Below are 23406 nucleotides of genomic sequence, written 5' to 3'. Positions count from 1 at the left end.
CTACTGAACGTTTGGTGATTTATCGCATTTTTACTACCAAATGAATGACTTTAAAATGCAACATTTCGCCGCTGTGTCAGGTCGTACACGCACACCATCGAACCTGTCCACAGATCTAGTTATCGAAGTGTCAATTCTTTTTTTTTTTTTTATTTTGGATCTTTTTTGCAAAACCGGAAGTGCCACAGTTCAATATGTGCAAGAATAGAAAATCGGCTCTAGAAGTTGTATATTTCGGTCGATTTTCTTTGGGTTTGTATTTTTGGAATCTACTGTTAAAATCTGAAAGAATAGCACTTTAAAAATTTCAAAATACGAAATTTTGTTGCAGACATTTTTTTTGCCAAATTTTGCATTTTTTTCAATTTTTTGATTTTTGATTCGATTTTTATTCAGACATAACGGCATATCCGATTTAAATGATTTTGGTGTCAAATGAAAGAAGATAAAAAAAAAACATGACATTAGGAAGCTGTTTTTCGATTCTCGATTTTGCTTTTTTGCAACTTCCGGTTGAATTTTTACAAAGTTTAAAGGCTCATATCTTGTGATCTTGACCTTTGATGACCTTGACCTCTATAAGGTCAAAGGTCATTGACCTTAGCTATTAGTTAATACTTTGACATTTGACCTCCGGTTTTATAGCTGTCCAAAAACAGCCAAATTCGGAACTCTGCACACAATTACCTCATTTGTTTTGACATTTCCATATTTTCAATTTTCTATTTTGACCTTTATTGACATTTGTTGACCTATATCTTTTGACCCGTATGATGTAGAAGATTTAAATTTGGAACACAACATAACATTTAGAATATCAATTAACCTATACAAAAGAAATTGAGGTGGGCATGTCACATCCGGGTTAAATTACTCATTATAGACATTTCTGGCAAGGGACATAACTCGCAACGTATACATTTGTTCAAAATGAAACTTTGCATACAATTACTTCATCTGTTGAGCCACGTTGTCTTAGAAGTTCAATTGTTTCAGCTTCATAGTTCAAAAAAAGGAACAGGTTTTGAAAATTCAAAATTTTCAATTTTTGACCTTGACCTTTTTTGACCCTGACTTTTGTAGGATCAAAGGTCATTCGCATTGGCTATCTATTTATACTTTTATATTTGCTGTACTATCTCAACTTTCGGTTTTATAGCCGTATATATTTCAAAATTTTGATGACTTGTATCTCGTAACCTTGACTTTTGTTGACCGTCTTCTTTTCAATGTCAAATGTCATTGACCTTGACTATCTTCTGATACTTTCATTTGTGAGGTCTGTCTAATTCAGGTATAACAATCCTCCGAAGAATCAAAACTTCTCAACTTAAGACTGTTCTTTATCGTAGAAAGTTGATTTTTTCAGTCTTTTGCATTTTGCTACATTTGCAATCAAATCTTAAAAACTGGTATTCTTTACTTTTTGACGATGTATGCTTTAAATTTATATTAGAACATTTTTGCAAAACCGAAAGTGCTACGTTGAAACATTTGCAAAAAGTACAAAATGGTCTCTAGAAGTCACAATTTTCAGTCGATTTTTTTCAGTTTTTCATTTTTGGAATCTACAAAGAATATCAGAACTGATAGCAGTACAAAAAATTCAAAAATTCGTAGCACCCTTTTTTTTAGTCAAATTTCGCTATTTTCGATTTTTTTTGATCAATTGATGTAAAAATTTATGTGTAGACAACTCACCAAAGTAAACAAAATGGTTTAATCAAAATTTTTTGTATTATTTCCAGCTTTCTCGTAAAAATGACTTTGACTCTATCAGGTCAAAGGTCATTGCCCATGCCTATCAGTTGATACTTCCATATTTGACCTCTGTTTTTCCGGTTTTATCTATGTCTGAAAACAGCCAAATTCTCAACTTTGGACTGCTCTAGCATATGACCCAATTAACTTAGAAGGTTAATTTTTTCGGGTTCTTAAAGTGCTTCTCATGCTCTTTCCAGCGATATATAACCAAACTATTTTAAAAGCAAAATTTAAATTTGTAATTTTTTTAAATTAGTCTTTTGTACAATAATTTTGCTATTTTGAGCTTAATGTATGTATATCTTATGACCTACAGTATATCCTGCTCACACGACCACCTTTATTAAGCAATTACCTTCATTATGCGACCACAATAAAATCCCCCCTACGAGTTTTCAATGTAATCAACGACTGATAAGCAACCACCTTCATTACGCGTCCAGTGACCGTGTATTTACACTCGCGTGTAATCATATTGAGTCAATTAAGCGACCATGACACTTATTAACTCCCTTGATTAAACATCACGTTGTTTCACATATTGGTGAGATTAATCGAGATTATCGCTAATTGGACTAAGGATTAATTTTATAGCTTGTTAATGATTAATGTCAGTCTATTATCGATATAAAAAGGCAGCTAAGCAAAAGCCATTCATTTTCAAAATGTCGAAGCATACACGTAAAGTTTTAACATTAAATGAAAGGGTCAAGGTCATCAACTTGGCGAAAGCCAGGCAAAATCGACAAAATCGACATTTGACCTGTATGATGTAGAAGCTTGAAATTTAGAACATAATACAACATGTAGAATATCAATTAACTTATACCAAAAAAATGAGGTGGGCGTTTCCAGTGGGGCTAAATTACTCATTATTGACATTTTTGGCCAGGGGCATAACTCGCAAAGAATACATTTGTTCAAAATGAAACTTTGCATATAATTACCTCATCTTTTGAGCCACTTTGTTTTTTAAGTTCGGTTGTTTCAGCTTTAAAGTTCAAAATAAGGAACAGGTTTTGAAAATTCAGTATTTTAAATTTTGACCTTGACCTTTTTTGACCTTGACTTTTGTAGGATCAAAGGTAATTCACATTGGTTATCTATTTATACTTTGATATTTGCTGTCCTATGTCAACTTCCGGTTTTATAGCTGTATACATTTTGATGACTTGTATCTCGTAACCTTGACCTATGTTGACCTCTCTTTTCAATGTTTAAGGTCATTGACCTTGGCTATCTTATGTCTACTTTCGATATAACAATCTTTCAAAGAATTAAAACTTCTCAACTTTAGACAATTCTGGCACGTAACTTAATTAACCTAGAAGGTTGATTTTTTCAGAGTCTCTTGCAATTTACTACAGTAGCAAAGTCCCACTTTGTGTGACATGTGGCTCTAGTTATTCTTGTTAACGAATGCGGGGTATTTACGAGTGCACTTTCTCGTATCATCACATCATAACATCACTTTCTTTATTGAAATATTACTATATAAAACAATCAACAAATACATAATCAGCCTATTGAGTCATTATTTTGATCAATAAAGTGATCATATTTACATAAAATCTTCAGGGGGAAAAATACTCAAAAAAAATATTTCGCCATGTATAGTGCTGTGTGGAGCCCTTTTATGTGTTAAAACAAATGCAAATTATATTAGGAAATATACGGTACCGGTATATAAAAGTTACCTATATGGATTACAATCCTTTATAAAGCTACTTAATAAAATCGCATTGTTACTAAAGTTATGAAAGTTATGTTGATAAACAGCAAACAGCTATAAAAAGTTAGTAGTTTTGAATAAAGCTAATGAATTTTTTGAAGCTAGTAGCTTTATGAGGGTAGACTAAGAGTGATTTTTATACGCCCCCATGAAATGGGGGCGTATATTGGCGTCACCCATGTCTGTTGGTCCGTCCGTCGGTCCGGCCGTCAACAATTGCTCGTAAACACTCTACAAGACACAATTTTTGACGGATTTTGACAAAACTTGGTATGAGCGTTCGTAATCACCCAAGGATGAACCCTATTGAAAATCACAAGAATCGAAAAATTAGTTATTGCCCTTGTTCTTGAAAACGCGTTAAATTTTGAGCTCGTAAACACTCTAGAAGGGACAATTCTTGATGGATTTTGATGAAACTTGGCATGAGTGTTTGTTATCAACCAAGGATAAAACCTATTAAAAATCAGAAGAATTGAAAAATATTTAGTATGAGTTATTGCCCTTGTTCTTGAAAATGCGTTCAATTTTTAGCTCGTAAACACTCTAGAAGGCACAACTCTTGATGGATTTTGACGAAACTTGGTGCGAGTGTTCATAATTACCCAAGGATGAACCCTATTGAAAATCAGATGAATCGAAAAATATTTAGTATGAGTTATTGCCCTTGTTCTTGAAAAAGCGTTCAATTTTTAGCTCGTTAACAATCTAGAAGGGACGGATTTTAACGAAACTTGGTGTAAGTGTTCGTAATCACCCAAGGATGAACCCTATAGAAAATCAGAAGAATCAAAAAATACTTAGTATGAGTTATTGCCCTTGTTCCTGAAAACGCATTCAACTTTTAGCTCGTAAACACTCTTAAAGGCACAATTCTTGATGGATTTTGACGAAACTTGGTTTTAGTGTTCATAATTACCCAAGGATGAACTCTATTGAAAATCAGAAGAATTGAACTATATTTATTATGAGTTATTGCCCTTGTTTTTGAAAACGCATTAAATTTTTAGCTCGTAATCATTCTAGAAGTCACAATTCTTGAGGGATTTTGATGAAACTTGGTGTGAATGTTCGTATTCACCCAAGGATGAACCCTATTGATAATCAGAAGAATTGAAAAATATTTTGTATGAGTTATTGCCCTTGTTCTTGAAAATGCTTTCAAATTTAGCTCTTAAACACTAAAAGGAATGATTCTTGCTGGATTTTGACAAAACTTGGTTTTATTGTTCAGTCCCATGCTGAAGATTGAATATTTGCCTTGTAGAGTTTTCACGAGCTAAAGAATTGAACACGTTTTCAAGAACACGGGAAACAACTCATACTCAATATTATTCAGTGTTGCTCTAAAGAGTTCAAAAGAAGTGTATGACTGAAGGTTGAATAGTTCATACTGGTGATTGTTACTGTACTGCTAAATATTTTTATTCAAAATCAAAGCTGCTAGTGGGCGTATATTACCTTGCCTGGCAAGCTATCTTGTGAAGACCTAAAACCAGTTTATTCTCTTACAGGCACATTTCCCATTTTATGTATGATGTACCATACCCCTCCCCTCAAAGACCTAGAATATTAGTACAATTAAAAGATGATTCCATATCATTTTGTATGCCTGAAGATTCTCCGCTCCCTCAAAGGTAAGTAACATTTCTCTTTGCCGAAGTGTTGCAGTGCAGGTACATAACAATATAATTTAATTTTAATACAAAGAAGGAAATTAGGTGGCCAAGATCGAGACCCTTCTCACTCAAGAAATTTTTGGAATGTATTATCACAGAGAGTGCATTTCTGACGATTCTGAGTGGTCAAAATCTCCATTTTTATACGGCCACATAAAATAGGGTTGTATATTGTTGTTACCCATGTCCGTCCATCTGTCCTTCCACAATTGCTCGTACACTCTAGTAGGCACAATTCTTGACTGATTTTAATGAAACTTGATGTGATCGTTTGTAATCACCCAAGAATGAACATGAAACTTGAAAATCAGAAAAATCCAAAAAGATTTAGTATGAATTATTGCCCATCTTCTTAAAATCCTCGTAAACACTCTAGAAGGTGCAATTCTTGATAGATTTTGATGAAACTTGGTTTGAGTGTTTGCCAAGGATGAACCCTATTGAAAATCCAAATAATCGAATAATAATAGTTGAGTTATGCCTTTGTTCTTGAAAACGTGTTCAATTTTTAGCTGGTAAACACTAAAATTTAATAATTTTTGTGGCCATCAGTCAATCATGAATAAAATTCAGGAATTCAGAAACTCCATTTATTGTTAAATTACCCTAAGTGAGTATTTATCAATCATGTTATGACGTCACAGCAGTCCAATATTCCAACTTACTGAAATTGTATATTATTGTCACCCAAGGATGAACCCTATTGAAAATCAGAAAAATCGGAAAATATTTAATATGAGTTATTGCCCTTGTTTTTGAAAACGCATTTAATTTTTAGCCCATAAACACTCTAGAAGGCACAATTCTTGATAGATTCTGACGAGACTGAGTATTAACCAAGGTTAAAATGCAGATGTAACGTAACCCTTTGATCTTTGCGGACCAATATCCAACTTATTGGTACAGGCATTATGCCAAAAGTACATTATTTTTTAAAAGATAGCTTGCCAGGCAAGGTAAAATTTGCCCACTAGCAGCTTTATTTGAAAATGAACATTGAAGAACAAGGGCAATAACTCATATCAAATAATTTTCGATATTTTCAATAGGGTTCATCCTATCATCTTAATACACAATTTCACAAAGTTTCATGAAAATCCATCAAGAATTGTGCCCTGCAGAGTGGTTACGAGCTAAAAATTGAACGTGTTTTGAAGAACAAGGGCAATAACTCATATTAGATATTTTTCAATATGTCTGATTTTCTATAGGGTTTATCCTTGGTGATAATACACAATTTCACTAAATTTCATCAAAATCCATCAAGAATTGTGGCCTGTAGAGTGTAAGCGAGCTAAAAATTGAACGTGTTTTGAAGAACAATGGCAATAACTCAATTTAAATATTTTTTATTTTCAATAAGGTTCATCCTTGGGTGATAATAAACAACTTCACAAAGTTTCATCAAAATCCAGCAAGAATTGTGGCATGTAGGATGTTTACAAGATAAAAATTGAATGCGTTTTGAAGAACAAGGGCAATAACTCATATTAAATATTTTTTGATCTTTTTTATTTTCAATAGGGTTTATCCTTGGGTGATAATACACAACTTCACCTAGTTTCTTTAAAATCTAGCGAGATTTGTGGCATGTAGAGTGTTTTACAAGCTAAAAATTTAACGTGGTTTGAAGAACAAGGTCAATAATTCATATTTAAAAATATTTTCCGATTTTTCTGATTTTCAATAGGGTTCATCCTTGTGTGATAATAATATACAATTTCAGTAAGTTGGAATATTGGACTGCTGTGACGTCATAACTGTTGTGTTTGCGATGGCCATAAAGACGCATAGTTGATTAAAACTTAAATTTATTATACATGAAATTCTTACAACAATGACGTCATGTGACCTCGTGCAAAGCAAGCAACCAGAAGCGTACATACTGTTTCGGCGTCACATGCGTTCGAACCTAGACACAACATATTTTCCCCCCTTTTAGTTAAGCACATATATGATTAAACACTATCAATAAACACAAAGAAACCTCAGAGAAACTAAACAATTAACATCACTGTCTGTGAACGATTTAAAGTCCTATGAAATAGCATGCATTACTGTAAACACTCAATTAAACATAATCGTTCAAATAGGCAGGTCTATGCCGAATTCTTTGTGGATGATTACGAACTGGAACTACTCGATTACGATTTCGCCGATTGTTCTGATTTGGAATGTCAGGAGGAACATTGTCATTTGGTAGCACATTATCGAAATTATGGTAAAATGGATATTGATCATTTTCTTCGTGATCGTGGTTTTGGTAAGCGCGTATACATCTTCTTGCGTTCCAACAGCTACCATCACTTAAACGAAACGATGACTTTCCTAGGCGTTGAGTAATAGATTTCGGATTAGAAAATGTTGACTGAAGTTTATGTCGTTGTACCGGTCTTTTTGTTCTGACGTAATTACCAACTTTCAGATTCGTTTCTCTGGCATTTCTCCTCTTGTCAACATAAGATTTCATCTTATCTTGTCTTGAAGCGATATAAAGTGATCTACTTTCGATGTCTGGAGGAACCGGATCTGGAGGTTTTAGATTTTCTAAAGGTAGTTTTATTTGTCTTCCGATCATTAATTCTGAAGGTGATTTCTTGGTTAAGGAATGCGGTGTAGCTCTGTAAGTTCTAAGAATAAGACTTCTTTGCTTCTGCAAAAGGTTTACCCTCTTGTAAGTGAGCTTTTAAACCTTCTTTGATGACTCTATTAAAGCGTTCTACACCACCATTACACATCGGATTATATCTAGCAGCAAGTCTATGTTTAATACCTTGTGATCTCAGATAAGTTTCAAACTCGTACGATATAAACTGTGGTCCATTATCAGTAATAATTACTTCTGGTATTCCCCATCTTGAAAATAAATTCTCCAAAGAGTCAATGATCACCTTTGAAGTTATTTTAGAACATTTGATTATTTCAGGCCATTTCGAATGTAAATCATGTATCACAAATAAAAATCTAGAGTCTTGAGGAGCGACTTGAACTTCTCCAAATATATCAATCTGAATGTCTTTCCAAGGAGATGTAGGCCATGGTATAGGTTGAATAGGAGGTTGAACGGGTCTAAGTGACTTTTCACTTAAAGCACAAGATTGACAGTTCTTTACAAAATCTTCAATTTGATGATCCATGCCGGTCCACCATACGGTTTCACGACAACGTTGTTTCATCTTAACTATTCCTGGATGTCCTTCGTGAGCCATAGTTAAAACTCTTTCTTGTAGACTATCAGGAATCACAGCATAACAACCTCGAGAGACACAAAAATTATCCCAAATTGACAGTTCATCCCGTAGACGATAAAACAATTGTAACTCATTTGCAACAATTTTAGGCCACCCATTTATAAGATAATTTCGAACTTGCAAAAGATTATGGTCAGTTTCTGAAGCACGTTTAAGTTCTTCTCGAGTAACTAATGAAAAATCAATTTCTAAGACGGTAGCGGAGTCTATTTCCTGAATCTGCTGACTATTCGGATTATCGATAACTAATCTACTTAACATATCAGCTACTAAGTTTTTCGAACCCGTCACATATTCGATTTTGAAGTCATATTGATGCAAGCGATCTGACCAGCGGTAAATACGCAAAGGTTTGTGACCCGAACCTGCAGTTGCTAATAACGTAGTTAATGCTTGATGGTCAGTTCGTAGAGTGAATTTTCTACCATACAAATATACATGCCAATGTTCACATGCTAAAATACAAGCTAAAGCTGAAGATAATGTTCTTGAATAGAAAGAAACAGGACGTTCTCTGCCATGAGAATATTGAGACATAACGGCACCAACAGCTATACCGGATGCATCCGTTGTGACGAATGTAGGCAAATCTGGTGAAAAATGGGCTAATGTAGGAAGTGAAGCGATTTTCTGCTTAAGTAATTCAAACGCAGCAGTATGTTCACGAGTCCATTGCCACTGACTGTCTTTACGTAAAAGACAACGTAACGGTTCAGCTATATCAGCATAATTTGGCACAAATTTCAAATAAAAGTTAGTCGTACCTAGAAATGAAGCTAATTGTTTATTGTCCTTAGGTACTGGCAATTCTAAAATTGAGTCCACATTTGACTTTAGAGGTAAAACACCATCATCGGAGACTCTGAAGCCTAAAAAATCAATTTCCTGTGTAGCAATCATATACTTATCTTTGTTCAAAGTTAAATTATAGTCTTGTAAACGTCTAAGAACAGTTTCCAAACGTTGATTATGTTCACGCATGTTTCGACCATGAATAACTATATCGTCTAACATATTGAGTGTTCCTGGGCATCGGTCAAGAACCATGCTTAGAATTTTCTGAAAGGCACTTGGAGCGCTTGATAATCCATACGGACATCGCTTATACTGGAATAAACCATCGTGAGTTATAAACGTTGTTAAATGTTTAGCTGATTCCGCCAAAGGAATTTGTAGATAAGATCTACGAAGATCTAATTTAGTAAACACAGTAGATCCATAGAATTCTGCTGACAATTCTTCCATTGTCGGTAGAGGATACTTATCAGGAACAATAGCTGTATTAACATCTTTAAGATCGATGCAAAGTCTGATTTCTCCCGATTTACGTCTTGCCACACACTAAATTCGAAACCCATGTCGAAGAATCTACACGTTCGATTATATCTGTGTCCTCTAAACGTTTAAGCAAAACCTAATCTATTAAACAAATCAAGACCCATTAAACTAGTACCAGATCTAGTAACATAAAACTCAAACTGATCTAAAGTTTGATATTTATACTGGACAGGAATTCTAATAGTCCCTAATACATCAATAGATTTACCATCAAAAGTAACTAAATTCTTAAGAGGCCTATGCAACTTAAAACGTTTAAAATACAAATTATATAAACTTTCATTAAGTATGGATACCTTTGCACCCAAATCAATTAATAAAGAACATGGAATGTCCTTAATACGAACAACAAGTCTTTTAAAGTCTTCGTCAGGACCATTTTGGCACTGACGAATATGTTCATTTTGTCGAATCGTACAAATTTCAAAGTTATTATCAACAAATTTATCTTCATTATCGTTGCTTTTGTTGTAGAAACCTTGATCCACAACATATCTTATTGCATTTTGGTCTTGAAAACGTCTCTGTTGTCCCGAATTATGTGATTGTCTTGTTGAACGACAAACTCGAGCGAAATGATTAAATTTTCCACAAGAATTACAAGTTTCTCCCCTTGCAGGACAGTTATTACTATTAGCTCTGTGCAATGATGATCCACAATTAGTACAATGCTGATTTCCAGCATTGGAATGATTTCTATCATAGTTTTGAAAATATTGACCACCACTTGATTTTTGTCTTGGCACATAATTGTTTCCGTAGTTTTGACTTTGAGTTCTTTGCCTCGATGGCGCACCGTAGTTTTTCTTACGTACACCTTGGACTTTGTTTTCTTCTGACGCTGTTGACGAATTTTCGACTTTTTGACCATTTTTCGTCATAGCTTTGCACTGGAAAGGTGCATCTTCAACCAACTGGGCTATTTCAGTTGCTCTAGCGAGAGTAGTATCGTCTGGCTCTAGAAGCAAGCGTTCCCTAATTCGTTTCATAGACGTGAACGTAATAAAATGTCCTCGGATGATTTCATCTGTCAAATCACCATATTCACAGTATTTAGCCAGTTCTTTCAAGGCAGTAATAAATTCAATTATTTTCTCACCTGGACGTTGAACTCTTTCTTGAAATGTATTTCGAGACATAATGACCGACTTTCGTTTTCCAAAACGAGCTTTGAGGGCATCGAGTGCATTTGTGTACGTATCTGTGTTGGCCAAAGTTCTAAATATTCGTTGTCCTTCATCACCCAAACAATGAAACAATATTGCTTTTCTTCTGTCATCAGAGACATCTTCGCCGTCTAAGGCATTAGCAATTAGATAATTCTTGAAACCCTCTATCCATCTTTGATACGGAATCGGTGGATCGCCGGGTGAAGCGAGAAAAGGTGAAGGAGGAGGCAACGAACCTACTAAATTACCAGCCATTCTTCTTCAGGTTCATCCTCGTCGCCAATTTGTTGTGTTTGCGATGGCCATAAAGACGCATAGTTGATTAAAACTTAAATTTATTATACATGAAATTCTTACAACAATGGCGGTCAGCCCGCCGACCTACTACAAAGTGAATGACGTCATGTGACCTCGTGCAAGGCAAGCAACCAGAAGCGTACATACTGTTTCGGCGTCACATACGTTCGAACCTAGACACAACAATAACATGATTGATAAATACTCACTTAGGGTGATTTAACAATAAATGGAGTTTCTGAATTTCTGAATTTCTGAATTTCTGAATTTCTGAATTTTATTCATGATTGACTGATGGCCACAAAAATTATTTAAATTCTAGTAAATTCCAATGTCTGACTGTAATGTTTACAGAATCGCATTTTGCTTAATATTTTTGTGTAAATTGAAATATTAACTTCAAAACAGGACTGATAGTCTTAGACTGTCCTTGGGTTGAAAGAAAATGCCTACAAATGAAAAAATTATTATTGTCAGAGCAAAGAAAAAATTTTTTAAAATTTTTTCATTATTTCTATGAGAATTGGAATAGCATCCTCAAAATAGTACAGATGGTCTTAAAATGACTCTGATTTGATAAAAATATAAATAGTAGCTCACATTATGTCTTCAAAATTTGCTTTTACGGAGGCCCATTTTCAGCCAAAATTTTTGACTTTTTTGAATTTGAATGTCTAGAAGGGAAATAAGTTTCTATCAATGTAAACCTGCAAAAGAGCATATTTTTATCAATGCAAAGACATTCTAAGACCATCAGTACTATTTTGAGGCTGATATTCCAATTCTCTAAAACAATATCAGAAAATATTCAAAAAACTTTTTAATTTGCTCAGACAATAGATGGAAATATGATTTTACAGAGAGAAATTTTCAGTTCTGAATTTATAAAATTTATAATATCGTGGATATTTGTGAAATTGGTGAAAATAAATGCAATTTTGGGCTTTCTGTCGTCAGGAAGTAGTCATGATATATAAGATGATATGCAATAATATGGCATAACGTATCAGAGATGTCTTTTCGAACATATTTAGGATAGGCCATCTCGGGTAAAATGGTATGTAACCTTATATTAAAGAATAAAAACTGAATGTGCTTGTATGTAAATAATCATCGATATCGTTTACCTATTTACAGTCCCTAATCATTAAACATTGAAATGAATGACGAAGTGATAAAATATGAATATTATTTACCTGGAACAAGTATATATTTGATAAATCCCGACTGGACATCTTGCAAGAATTTCTACATGTGTATGTAATATTGCACGTGTATGAGTAGATTTAATTGTTCGTGTTATGTGTATTTAAGTAGGTTAATGGTCCTCAAGCAGTCCAATGCGTTCAATAATTACGTAACACGTGGTCCTTGTGTTACGATCCTTATTGAACTTACTGGACTGCTTTCGGCTATTATCCCATACATAAACCCTATTGAAATTCAAAAGAATCGAAAAGTATTTAGTTTGATATATTGTCCTCGTTGTTTTTAAAAATGCTTTTAAGTGTAAGTCTGTAAACACTCTAGAAGGCCCAATTCTTGATAGATATTTATAATATTATAAAGTATCACCCTAAAAAGTTCAAAAGAAATGTAAGACTGAAGGTTGAATATTTCATTCTGGTGATTGTTACTGTACTGCCAAATATTTTTATAAATCAAAGCTTCCAGTGGGCGTATATTACCTTGCCTGGCAAGCTTCTTTTTAAGATTTTGAACCCCAATAATTCATCTTCGAAAATTAGGTTCTGTGGTTTAGATCCAGCCGAGAAAATGCATATTCAGTGATTCCAATTTCATTTGATATGCAATTTCAATTTGTGATGTATTGATGATTTGGCCAAAACATGAGCACCAAAGCTGTGTCTAGATTTATGAGAATAATAAGCCTGTAAGCGCTATTTCTCCCAAAAGAGTTTTTCACATGGAAATGTGGACATATATTTTATCCAATCTTGGAACACTTGGTTTGCACATATATAGTGGTGAGACCTCAGACAAGTTTAAAATTGGTATCAATCGGATAAACGGTATTGAGAGTTATTGTCCTTGACTTGTTAAAAATATGTCTAATTGGCTTGTAGGCATGATAAAGGCTATGAAACCTGGTATGCATGTACAAATTAATTAAATCTCGGTCAAGATCAAAATTGGTAATAATGGGATAAACTATTTCAGATTTATTGCCCTTGTGTGTATGTTGATAGGACCTTATTATACGCCCACATGAAATGGGGTGTTCAATAAAATAGAAGACACACAAACCATTTCACAAAGTTTTTTACTGGTCCATTTTTAGTTGATCCAAATAATGTGGATACTCTATAGCGCAACACATGGGTAAAAAAATAATCTGCTATAGAAAAAACTAAGTAGTCCTAAAGTCCAACATGTTTCAAGAGCACAAAGGCGCGCTTCCTCAGTAACTTTCCAACGTTATTCTCATGGTAAGAAACCAATATGGCTTATAAAATGATGATCGTTCAATAGCCTAAGCCAAGGAAGATACAGTGGGTCCAAAGGTTTAAGAAAATGTTCAATAAAATAGAAGACACACAAACCATTTTTTAGTTGATTCAAAGAAGGCACAATTCTTGACGGATTTGGATGAAACTTGGTGTGAGTGTTACTTAAATCACCCAAAAATGAACCCAATGAAAATCAGAAAAATAGAATAATAATTAGTATGAGTTATTGCCCTTGTTCTTGAAATGCTCGTAAACACTCTAGATGGTTCAATACTTATCAGATTTTGATGAAATTTGGTGTGAGTGTTTGCTTTACCAATGGATGAATCCTATTGAAAATCAGAAAAATCGAAAAATAATAAGTACGAGTTTGTCGATCTTGTCGACTTATTCAGTTTTTCATTAACACTCTAAATGACCCAATTCTTGACATATTTTGACAAAACTTAGTAATATTACACAGAATCGAGCCAAAAAGTTCAAAAGAAGTGTTAGACTTCAGGTTGAATATTTCTTACAGGCTGCATTTCCCTCAAATTTGACATGACATTGCGGGCCGCACGAAATCATCTGCAGCTAGCCTGCAGGCCGTAGGTTGCACAGGCCTGATATAATTTGTTTTGATGTTTATGAAAATATAGATGTATATTGATGCCAACCAACAATTTGTCTGTTGACATTTTTATGTTATTACAGTAGAAATCTGATTTACTGAATATCATCAAAGATACCTTGAACAAATTCGAATGCAACAATTTTTTTAGTTATTGCCTTTGACTAAGTTTAAACACATCAAAATTTGTTTGTAAGTACAATAGAAGTTACAATTTGCAATATATTTTTGATTATAACTGATCATTGCTGTAATTTTTTTTAGTACCTGACTTAGCCATAAAATTTTGTTTGTGAGCACTATAGAAGCTACAATATTCAATTAATTAAAATCAAACTTGATGTTTGATCTTGAAGACATTTGAATTTGATAGATTTTTAAAGAACAGTTGCCCAGTTGCAGAAGTGTTTCCCTCGTAAAATTGATTTTTATATCCCCACATGGAAATTTGTAAACAGCTCGTGGCATAAGACCTTATTGCATGGCTCTTGGATCTATTGAAATTTCTAGTCTAGTGGCCTACCATTAGTGAACAAGAAATTAAAACTCTCAGATATCTGGTTAATAAATCGAGTATATAATTACACTCTATAAATGTCACCCCAAATTTTAAAGAATTATAGAGAAAAAGTTACGCATAGAGGCGCAAAACAAAAAGGCGACATTGTCTGCACTCAGCAGTTGAAAGAATTCAGGTGATGAGTTATGATTTTATTACTCCTTATAGACCCCAAAATGTCATGGTTCGGCCAAACTTCTATTTTATGGGTAACTTTAAATGGCTTTTGTTTTCCCAAAGTCTAAGTTTGTTATCGAAATGTCAATTTTTTTCCTCCTGATTTTTCCACACTGTTTACTGTTTAGCTGCAGTGACATTTTTACTTTTGTAAACCTTATATTGTCATTTCAGTAAATATGAATTGGAACATTTTTGCAAAACCTGAAGTGGCACATCGCAACATGTGCTTAAGTAAAAATTCGCTCTAGAAGTTGTATTTTTGGATTGATTTTCTCCAGATTTTCATTTTTGCAATTTGAATAAAATAAACGCCAACTTGTAGAGAGATATGTCTCCTGCAAAGGTGGGTTTACACTTTCTCCTTTCAACCTTGTTCAACTTTTTGTAATCACACGCCGGCAACACAAAAGTTGAAAGAGGTTGCCTGTCTAAACATGTTCTGCAACCTCTTTCAATGAGCAACTAAATCACATACCAGAAACCAAAAAGGTTGAAAGAGGTTGCCTGTCTAAACTTGTTCTGCAACCTGTTTCAACCTTCATGCCACAACCTTTTTATACGCCCACATGGAAATGTGACGTATATTTCTTGTAGGCACGATAGAGGCTACAGTTTTTGTCCGATCTTGATGAAACTTGGTATGCATGTCTATATTGATGAGATCTCGGTTAATTTCGAAATTAGTAATAATTTTATGACCGGATTCAGAGTTATTACCCTTGCCCTTGAAAAAACGTGTCAAACTTACCTTGTAGACGTGATAGAGACTATTTACAGTGTTTATCCTATCTTCATGAAACACGTGAAATTTGGCTTGTTGGCACTAAGGCTGCAACGTTTAGTACTTTCTGTAAATTAATTGAAACAGTACCGTTTAAACGTGTGACAAGGTTCATTTGCGGTTACACACTAAAACAGTGTAGTGTCAAAGTCGGCAGTACTCAAGATACTAAAATTCGACACAAAATGCAAAATTGATTGTTACATTGCTATGGAAATATTATAAAATTCATTGTTACATTTTATTACTAAAGTCTAAAAATGCTGAGTTGAACGGTTATTCCTGCTATTTTTTTTAACGTCATATGAAATTGCATTGACCCAAACAAATTGAAAGTAGACCTTTGTAGTATAACATGAATGCAGAATGTTGTAAACACAAGCATTATCATAAAATCATCATGAATGTGTGATTAAGTTTGCGTTCTTGAAATAGATAGTCTATAATTATATACCCATCGTCCTGGAATTTTGTGCTCTATGGGTACAGGAAAGGAAAGATGGTCTATATTTAGATTATTATTAGCCAACCACAATAAGGAATCTCCTACTTTCATGTTAAAGATATGGGTTATTCAGGGGGCATTTCATGATAGCCAGTTACTTAATTCGGTGCAAACAATAAGATAAAGTCACCTATAGCTGTTTTTAATTAAATAATAGCTTTACGAGATTATAAATGTAAATTTAATTAATTTTAAATAACAAAATAAGGAATACAAATATAATTTAAAATAGATAACCCCAGTAACAGTACTAACGGTCAGAACAAATTCATTAAATTTAACGATAAATCAATTAAATGTCACAAGAGGATTCTAAAATCAGTTGTGGCGACATCATACTTATTTAGCAAATGTCTTTATCTACCATAGAAGGATCTAATGAAGAGCGCAAATCTGTAACAGTCAATCCTGCTGTGGAATCAATCCTCTCTGATGGCTCCGATGTATCAGGTATGCAGAGATATTATCGGGCCAATTTACCCGCCACCACCTGAAGGGATCTTCTTGCAAGGGGAGGTTTACTTCAGATTTATATAATTCAATTTCAGATTTTATAGACATTTCTGTATCTTTCTTAGGGCTATAAAGGTCACCTAATAAAAATTGGACATCTTGTTGAGAAACTGTGCCCCTGTAACATGAAAACGGTTCACGTATGTCAGAATCCTGAGCCCCAGTGTCCTGTGTAGTATCCAAAAGAGTTCCATTTTCAGCTGGGACGAGAAGGAAAGCCTCTGCTTCAACTTTAGAATATACAAACAAGCATGTTTCGGGAGTTAAGAATGAGAGTAATTTGTATCTTGGACCTAAAAATGATGACACCGATGCTGATGACACTCCAATTGAATCATTCAAGTTGAACCTTTCTTTCAGATTGTCGCAAACTAGCTGCTTAAATTTTGCAATGCATGGCATATCACCGGCAGATGTAGTCATTTGACGATCTACCAAAGAAAGGATAACTGCAAAGACGCCACTTAATGTCGGGTACTCCTCTGAACACATGATTCGTGTTGCGAGATATAAAGGTCTCAATATCGGTACCATCGATTCGATTATTAGCCATTGATTGTCAGGAAGATCTAAGCGACGGGCATCTTGTGGTTTCGTGACCTGTTTGTCTTGGAGCACTGCATACACAGCCATTCTCTGCTGCAAAAGCCTCTTGAACATATCAAAAGTGCTATTCCAACGAGTAGGTACGTCTATAATTAGATTCGTTTTGGGGTAAACCCATTTTTATCTGTTTCATCGAGTTTGTCGGATGCCATTACTAACCATCTGAAATGGTTAGCCAGAGCTTTCATAGAGGCAGTCGTGTTTTTGATTAGCAAAATGTTGCCGAAAGAACTGTTTATTGACAGTTGGAGGGTATGTGCACAACATCGAACATGTTCAATCGCAGAAAGCTGTGCCATACAATTAACCATATTGCTGGCATTGTCACTAACAATACCCGATATTCAAACTCATCCAAAACTAACTCTATTTTGGCTGCAATATTTTCGCCAGAATGTTTACATTGTAACTGGCGAGTTGTAAGTACAGAAGTCTTGTAGGCCCATGTCTTGTTGAGGTAGTGGCAGGTTAATGTCAGGTAACCATGAGTGGCAGAGCTAGTCCAGATGTCGGTCGTAAGGGCAATGTTATTGCTGTTCACATGCAGTTCCCTTAAAAACAATTCTTTTTCTAGCTGGTAGATAAGATTTGCGTACTTAGCAACGGTAGGCCTGGATGGGACTTCATAGCTTGAATTTAGCTCTGCTCAAAAACTTTTGAAACCGCCCCCATCAACAATTGCCATAGGCCTTAAATCCCTAGCATAAAGAAAATCAGATTATATAGGCTTGACCAGCTCACGTTTTTACTTGTAAACAAAACTATCATTTAAACGATAACTCATTTTCTAAACGTTTAGTGGTACTAGCCTAAACGTTTTCATTTACACGTTTAACCGTTGCAGCCTTATTGGCACGATAGAGACTACAGTTTTTATCTGATCTTGATGGAACTAGGTATGCATGTATATTTTGATAAGATGTCAGTCAAGTTCTTAATTGGTAACAATCGGATGAAGGGATTCGGAGTTGTTGCCTTGCCCCCAGTTTTTATCCAAATTTTGATGAAACTAGATGCATGTATATATTAATGAGATCTCACTCAAGTAAGAAATTGGTAATAATTGGAGGAACCATTTCAGAGAAAAGACAAATTTACTGCTTTCCACACACCTTCAAATTCACATATGAAAATAACCCATTCAAATATAGTCATGTGTTTTTTTCTATGAAAAGTCTTTATATAGGTCAGTGAATAATAGGGATTGGTCTATCCATCTTGTGCCATATCTATGAAATGAGTAATAAAAATGATTGGTCTATTCATAATATTGACTTTAATTGTAACAATATCCGGTTTGTAGAGAGTCCTAAAACACCACTGCTGAACTTAATAAAAATCATGTAGTTCTATTTAAATAATTTAATTAAAATCATGATGAGTTTAATTTAAAAGCACAGACAAGACAAATTCAGAAATGTATATTCTGGAGATGATTTCTTTTCAGCACTATCTTCTCTAAATCCAAAAGTAGCTAGCTTTGTTTCAAACAACAAATTATTATTTCTTTTGGTGGTCAAACTCTAGGTTCTTTTACAATAGCAGGAGTTAAAATAAACAATGCAGTGAAAAAGTCAGATGAATTGAAAGAAAAACAAGCTTTAGAAAAAGGAAAAAAAGGTTTAAACCTCGAAAATGGCAAGTAAAAATTCCAATCTTTCAATTATATGATCCAATTCAATAATCATTTAACAAGAAAAAGAGGATTATATTATCATCTCACAAACTGTTGGTTTTAAATCTCAACTGAATGATGGAGATAGAGTAAGACGGAACTCCCAATCAGAACTGAGTTCCACAAACCAAAACAACGTTAGAAAACAATTTCTTCCCATCTTTATTTAGCGAAATGGTTATGGAAGCTGGCTCAAATCATGTAGAAACAATTAAACGCCCTGGCGAATTTGACACAATGTAAAAAACAGTTCTATATTTGAAAAACCTCCATTCATTTTCTGGATGGATACCTGATGTTGGTAATAAAAGTGTTTTAAAAGAACCGGTAAGAAATGATTCTACTTTCACTTTTACAAAAAATTTACGGTATCCCTACTTTTACTAAAATACGAAATCTTGAAGTCTTCATGGTATTTTATACTGTCAATCTGTGAGGTCTATAATAGGCCTGAATAACATAGATGTCGTTTCAGAAATCTGGATCACCAACTACAATAATTTACTAACATATCTCAAAAAGTTATTGATAAATACAAATATTGTAAAGTCAGAGATGACTTAGAAAGAATCAATACTTACACAAAGGAAGGTGGATTTTAACCTCTCCTATTTTATACCTATTTGCTGGTATTGCCGTTGGTGGTGCAACTGCTAAGGGCTGCTGTATAGCACAACCTGTCAACGCAAAGAAATCAGCTGATGCTGAAAAAAATGAAAAACGTAGACATAATATAGAAATGGAAAAGCCTAAGGTAAATGTAAAAAACAGTTCTATATCCGAAAAACCTCCATTCATTTTCTGAATGGATACCTGATGTTGGTAATAGAAGTGTTTTAAAAGAACCGGTAAGAGTAGGACGGGCAATTAACCATGGATTCGAAAAATGAGTACTTTAGTATAACAATACTATTGAGAATGGTTCTTGGGGTAATTACGTAAATTGGAAGTTATATCCTTTATTTGGTCTGTTAGAACACTGAAAGGTTTCCTACAAAGATCATCAATGATGATTAGATATTCTTTGGAGAGAATACTTCAGTCTCTCAGATGAATAACAATAATATCTTTAGGGTAGCAAAAGCAAAATCCTATAATCCTTAAAGTTCAAGTAACATTAAACAACGATAATTATCCTATCCAACCTGTAACAATTAATCCATCAAGATAGGATTTTAATGAATTGTATAGAAATATAAAAATATGTGTGAATTATTTGGAAATCCACCTCAGTTGGAATACAGTGGTGCCACGATTATCTGGCTGCTGATAATCCGGAAACCCTGATAACCACACGCTTTTTACTGGGAACGGAATATTTACTATGTAATAGTAACAGTTATTCCCGTGATCCGGTTTCCGGTTCCGCACGGCTGTGATTGGGAACCACTTATCAAATTCTATAGTAATTAGTATTCATCATCCGGTCGCGTGTCACTGTGAATTGTTCTAACTTAGCAGTATTTATGATGTCGCGTAATTGGTGTTAAATAAATCCTCATTATGAGATTAACCAATTAATTTAATTGTCATGAGTAATATGTCTTTCATTCAGTCATACCTGAATACCATTTATTGTTCAGTTATACTTCAATGTCATCTTTCCTTCAGTCATACATGAATTCTATTATTGCATCAAACGTTAGCCTTACGAAGTTATGGCATGGAAATTTGTGTTTATAAACTGGCTTCCGGATTAGTTTTATTCATGATGCCTCGGTGTTAATCGTTATTTGAGAATTTGCGGTAAATGATCACGTGAAAGCTATCTTTCATTCAATTATACTTGAATTAAATTTTTCCTTCAGTCATACCTGAATTCCATCATGGCTACGGAGCACATAAAACATTATCGCTACGATGATACGGCACAGTAATTTATGTTTATAAATTAGTGAATCCTAATTCTAAGGAATGTTGAATTGTTGTTACCATGCTATGATAGTGAAATGAAAGGAAAAATTATAAACATTCGGGGTTCTTCACAACATATTGGCCCTATAAAGTACACACATGTCTATCACATGTTGCGTACGTGATACTTGACAGGACGGGACATAACTCTTGTTAGTGGAATGGCATGTTTCAACTATACGGATTTTCGTTAAACCACACAATTTTATCGCGAACGGGAATGTGTGGATAAATGAGGCTCCACTGTATATAGATTTTGCATCAGGCCTTTTATAAAATACTTTATCACCAGTTATAAAGGGACCCTGTGTGGTTCTTATTTGTTTACGAATAACCCGTCTGAACTCTCTGCTGCAATAAATGCTTTTCTCACAGCGGCTAAGGTTGAAATATGTTCTCCAACAATTTGACTGGACGTGGTGCCCTCCAGTGCTGGTGCCTTATTGATGATTGTCGATGGTAAATGGTTCCTCCCATAAACTAACTGACTAAACCCATTTGTATTCACTAGTCTGTCCTTTGCCATTATTGCCAACAAATCTCCCAAGAACACTTCTTCTCAGCTCGTATCTTGTGTAGTTTTTCTCATGTCATCTTGTGATTGTATAGAGTCAAGCATGAATTGTCTAGAATATTTATTCAGTAGTGTCAATTTGAGGTGAATTCCAGTTCAACAGACTGACCAAACATTTCTGCCTTGTTGTTGACCAAATCCATTACAGTTTCTGCCCTTTCTTGTAAACTATCTTCAAATCTAAATTCCTTCCTACTTGGTTCTCTTTTCAGATATTTCTTTTTCATTTAACTTCTCAAGAAAATTGTTAAGTCACTTTCTACCAGTGATAAACCCTATTGAAAATCAGAAAAATGGAAAAATATTTGGTATGAGTTAGTGCCCTTGTTCTTGAAACGCTTTCAATTTTAGCTCGTAAACACTCAAGAAGGCACAATTCTTGACGAATTTTGACGAAACCCAAAGTTTCACCCAAGGATGAACCCTATTGAAAATCAGAGGAATCAAAAAATATTTAATAGGAGTTACTGCCCCTGTTCTTGAGAACACGTTCAATTTTTAGCTAATAATCACTCTAGAAGGAACAATTCTTATTGGATTTTGACAAACCTTGTTTGTTATCACCCAAGGATAAACTAAATTAAAAACCAGAAAAATAGAAAAATATTTAGTATGAGTTATTGTGGTCATATATTGTTGTTGCCCCTGTCCGTCGGTCCATCAACATTTCTTGTGGGCACAATAGAGACTACAATTTTCAATAGATTTTGATGAAACTTGGTGTGAGCATTGGGATTGATAAGGTTGATAAGGATGAGGTAGTTGTGTGCAAAGTCCCTTTTTATACGCCCACATGTAAGTATGGGCGTATATTGTAGTTGCCCCTGTCGGTCCGTCCATCAGTCACATTTAACTTGTGCTCACTCTACAGGCTACAATTCGCCATGGATTCTTTTGATCTTTTGTATGTGTGTCAATATCATTATGAAGATGTGCACCATTGAATTTGGTGATGATCTGATGATTTTCTTGAGAGATATTGCATAAAACTCTGATATCGCGTTCGTTTTTTTTTTCCATTTTTTTTGGCTCGTACTCACTCTACAGTCTGCAATTCTCTATTGCTTCTCTACGATATAGAGTTCGCTGTACAGTTCACATTTAGCTCTTTATCAAGCTGCTGGTGGGCATATTCGCTTGCGAGACTTGCCGTAAGCCTATGTTTGAACAAATGTATCCTATGTGAGTTATGCCCCTGCCCAAGATTTAAACAATTAGTAATTTCACCTGGATGTACCATGCCTCAACTTTTGTCATAGGTTAATTTATATTTAAAATGTCTAGTTGTATTCTAAATTTCAAGCTCATGGAGGCAAAAATAAAGTAAAAACGCTCAAATTTTAAAAAAATCACGAATTTCAATTTTGCTTTAAAAACAATTATTATATATCACTGGAAAGAGCATGAGAAGCACATTAAGAATCTGAACCCTTTAGGTTAATTAGGTCAAGTGTTAGAGCAATCCAAAGTTGTGAATTTGGCTGTTCTTAGACAGCTATAAAACTGGAAGTAGATGCAGGAGTCAAATGTCAAAGTATCAAATGATAGGGTCAATGACATTTGACCTCATAAAGTTCAAGGTCATGAGATAAAAATTGCAAAACTAATAAAAACTTCAACCGGAAGTTGCAAAAAAGCAAAAGCCAAATTCAAAAATTGGCTGCCAAGATTTTGTTGGCAATCGTTTACAGATTACATACCCATCAAAATTATATACGTCCAATTCTTCCCTGAGGCCCCATTTTGAGTTTTACAAAAATGTGTCATTGTGCCAATGAAACACTT

General features: G+C 34.3%; 1 protein-coding gene across 1 annotated transcript; it reads right to left on the bottom strand.

Annotated features, from left to right (window-relative positions):
- Positions 1 to 7246: 7246 nt before the first annotated feature.
- LOTGIDRAFT_157517 (hypothetical protein) lies at positions 7247 to 7645 on the bottom strand (the record flags this gene model as incomplete). The annotated part of the gene is made up of 1 exon (XM_009049724.1): positions 7247 to 7645. One exon carries the CDS (start codon positions 7643 to 7645, stop codon positions 7247 to 7249), a length of 399 nt encoding a protein of 132 aa, XP_009047972.1.
- Positions 7646 to 23406: the final 15761 nt, after the last annotated feature.

The sequence above is a fragment of the Lottia gigantea genome (assembly GCF_000327385.1).
Source record: "Lottia gigantea unplaced genomic scaffold LOTGIsca_14, whole genome shotgun sequence".
In the NCBI taxonomy this organism is placed as follows: Eukaryota; Metazoa; Mollusca; class Gastropoda; family Lottiidae; genus Lottia; species Lottia gigantea.
Note: the sequence above shows the minus strand (reverse complement) of the source record. Positions and strands in the feature narration are given on the sequence as shown.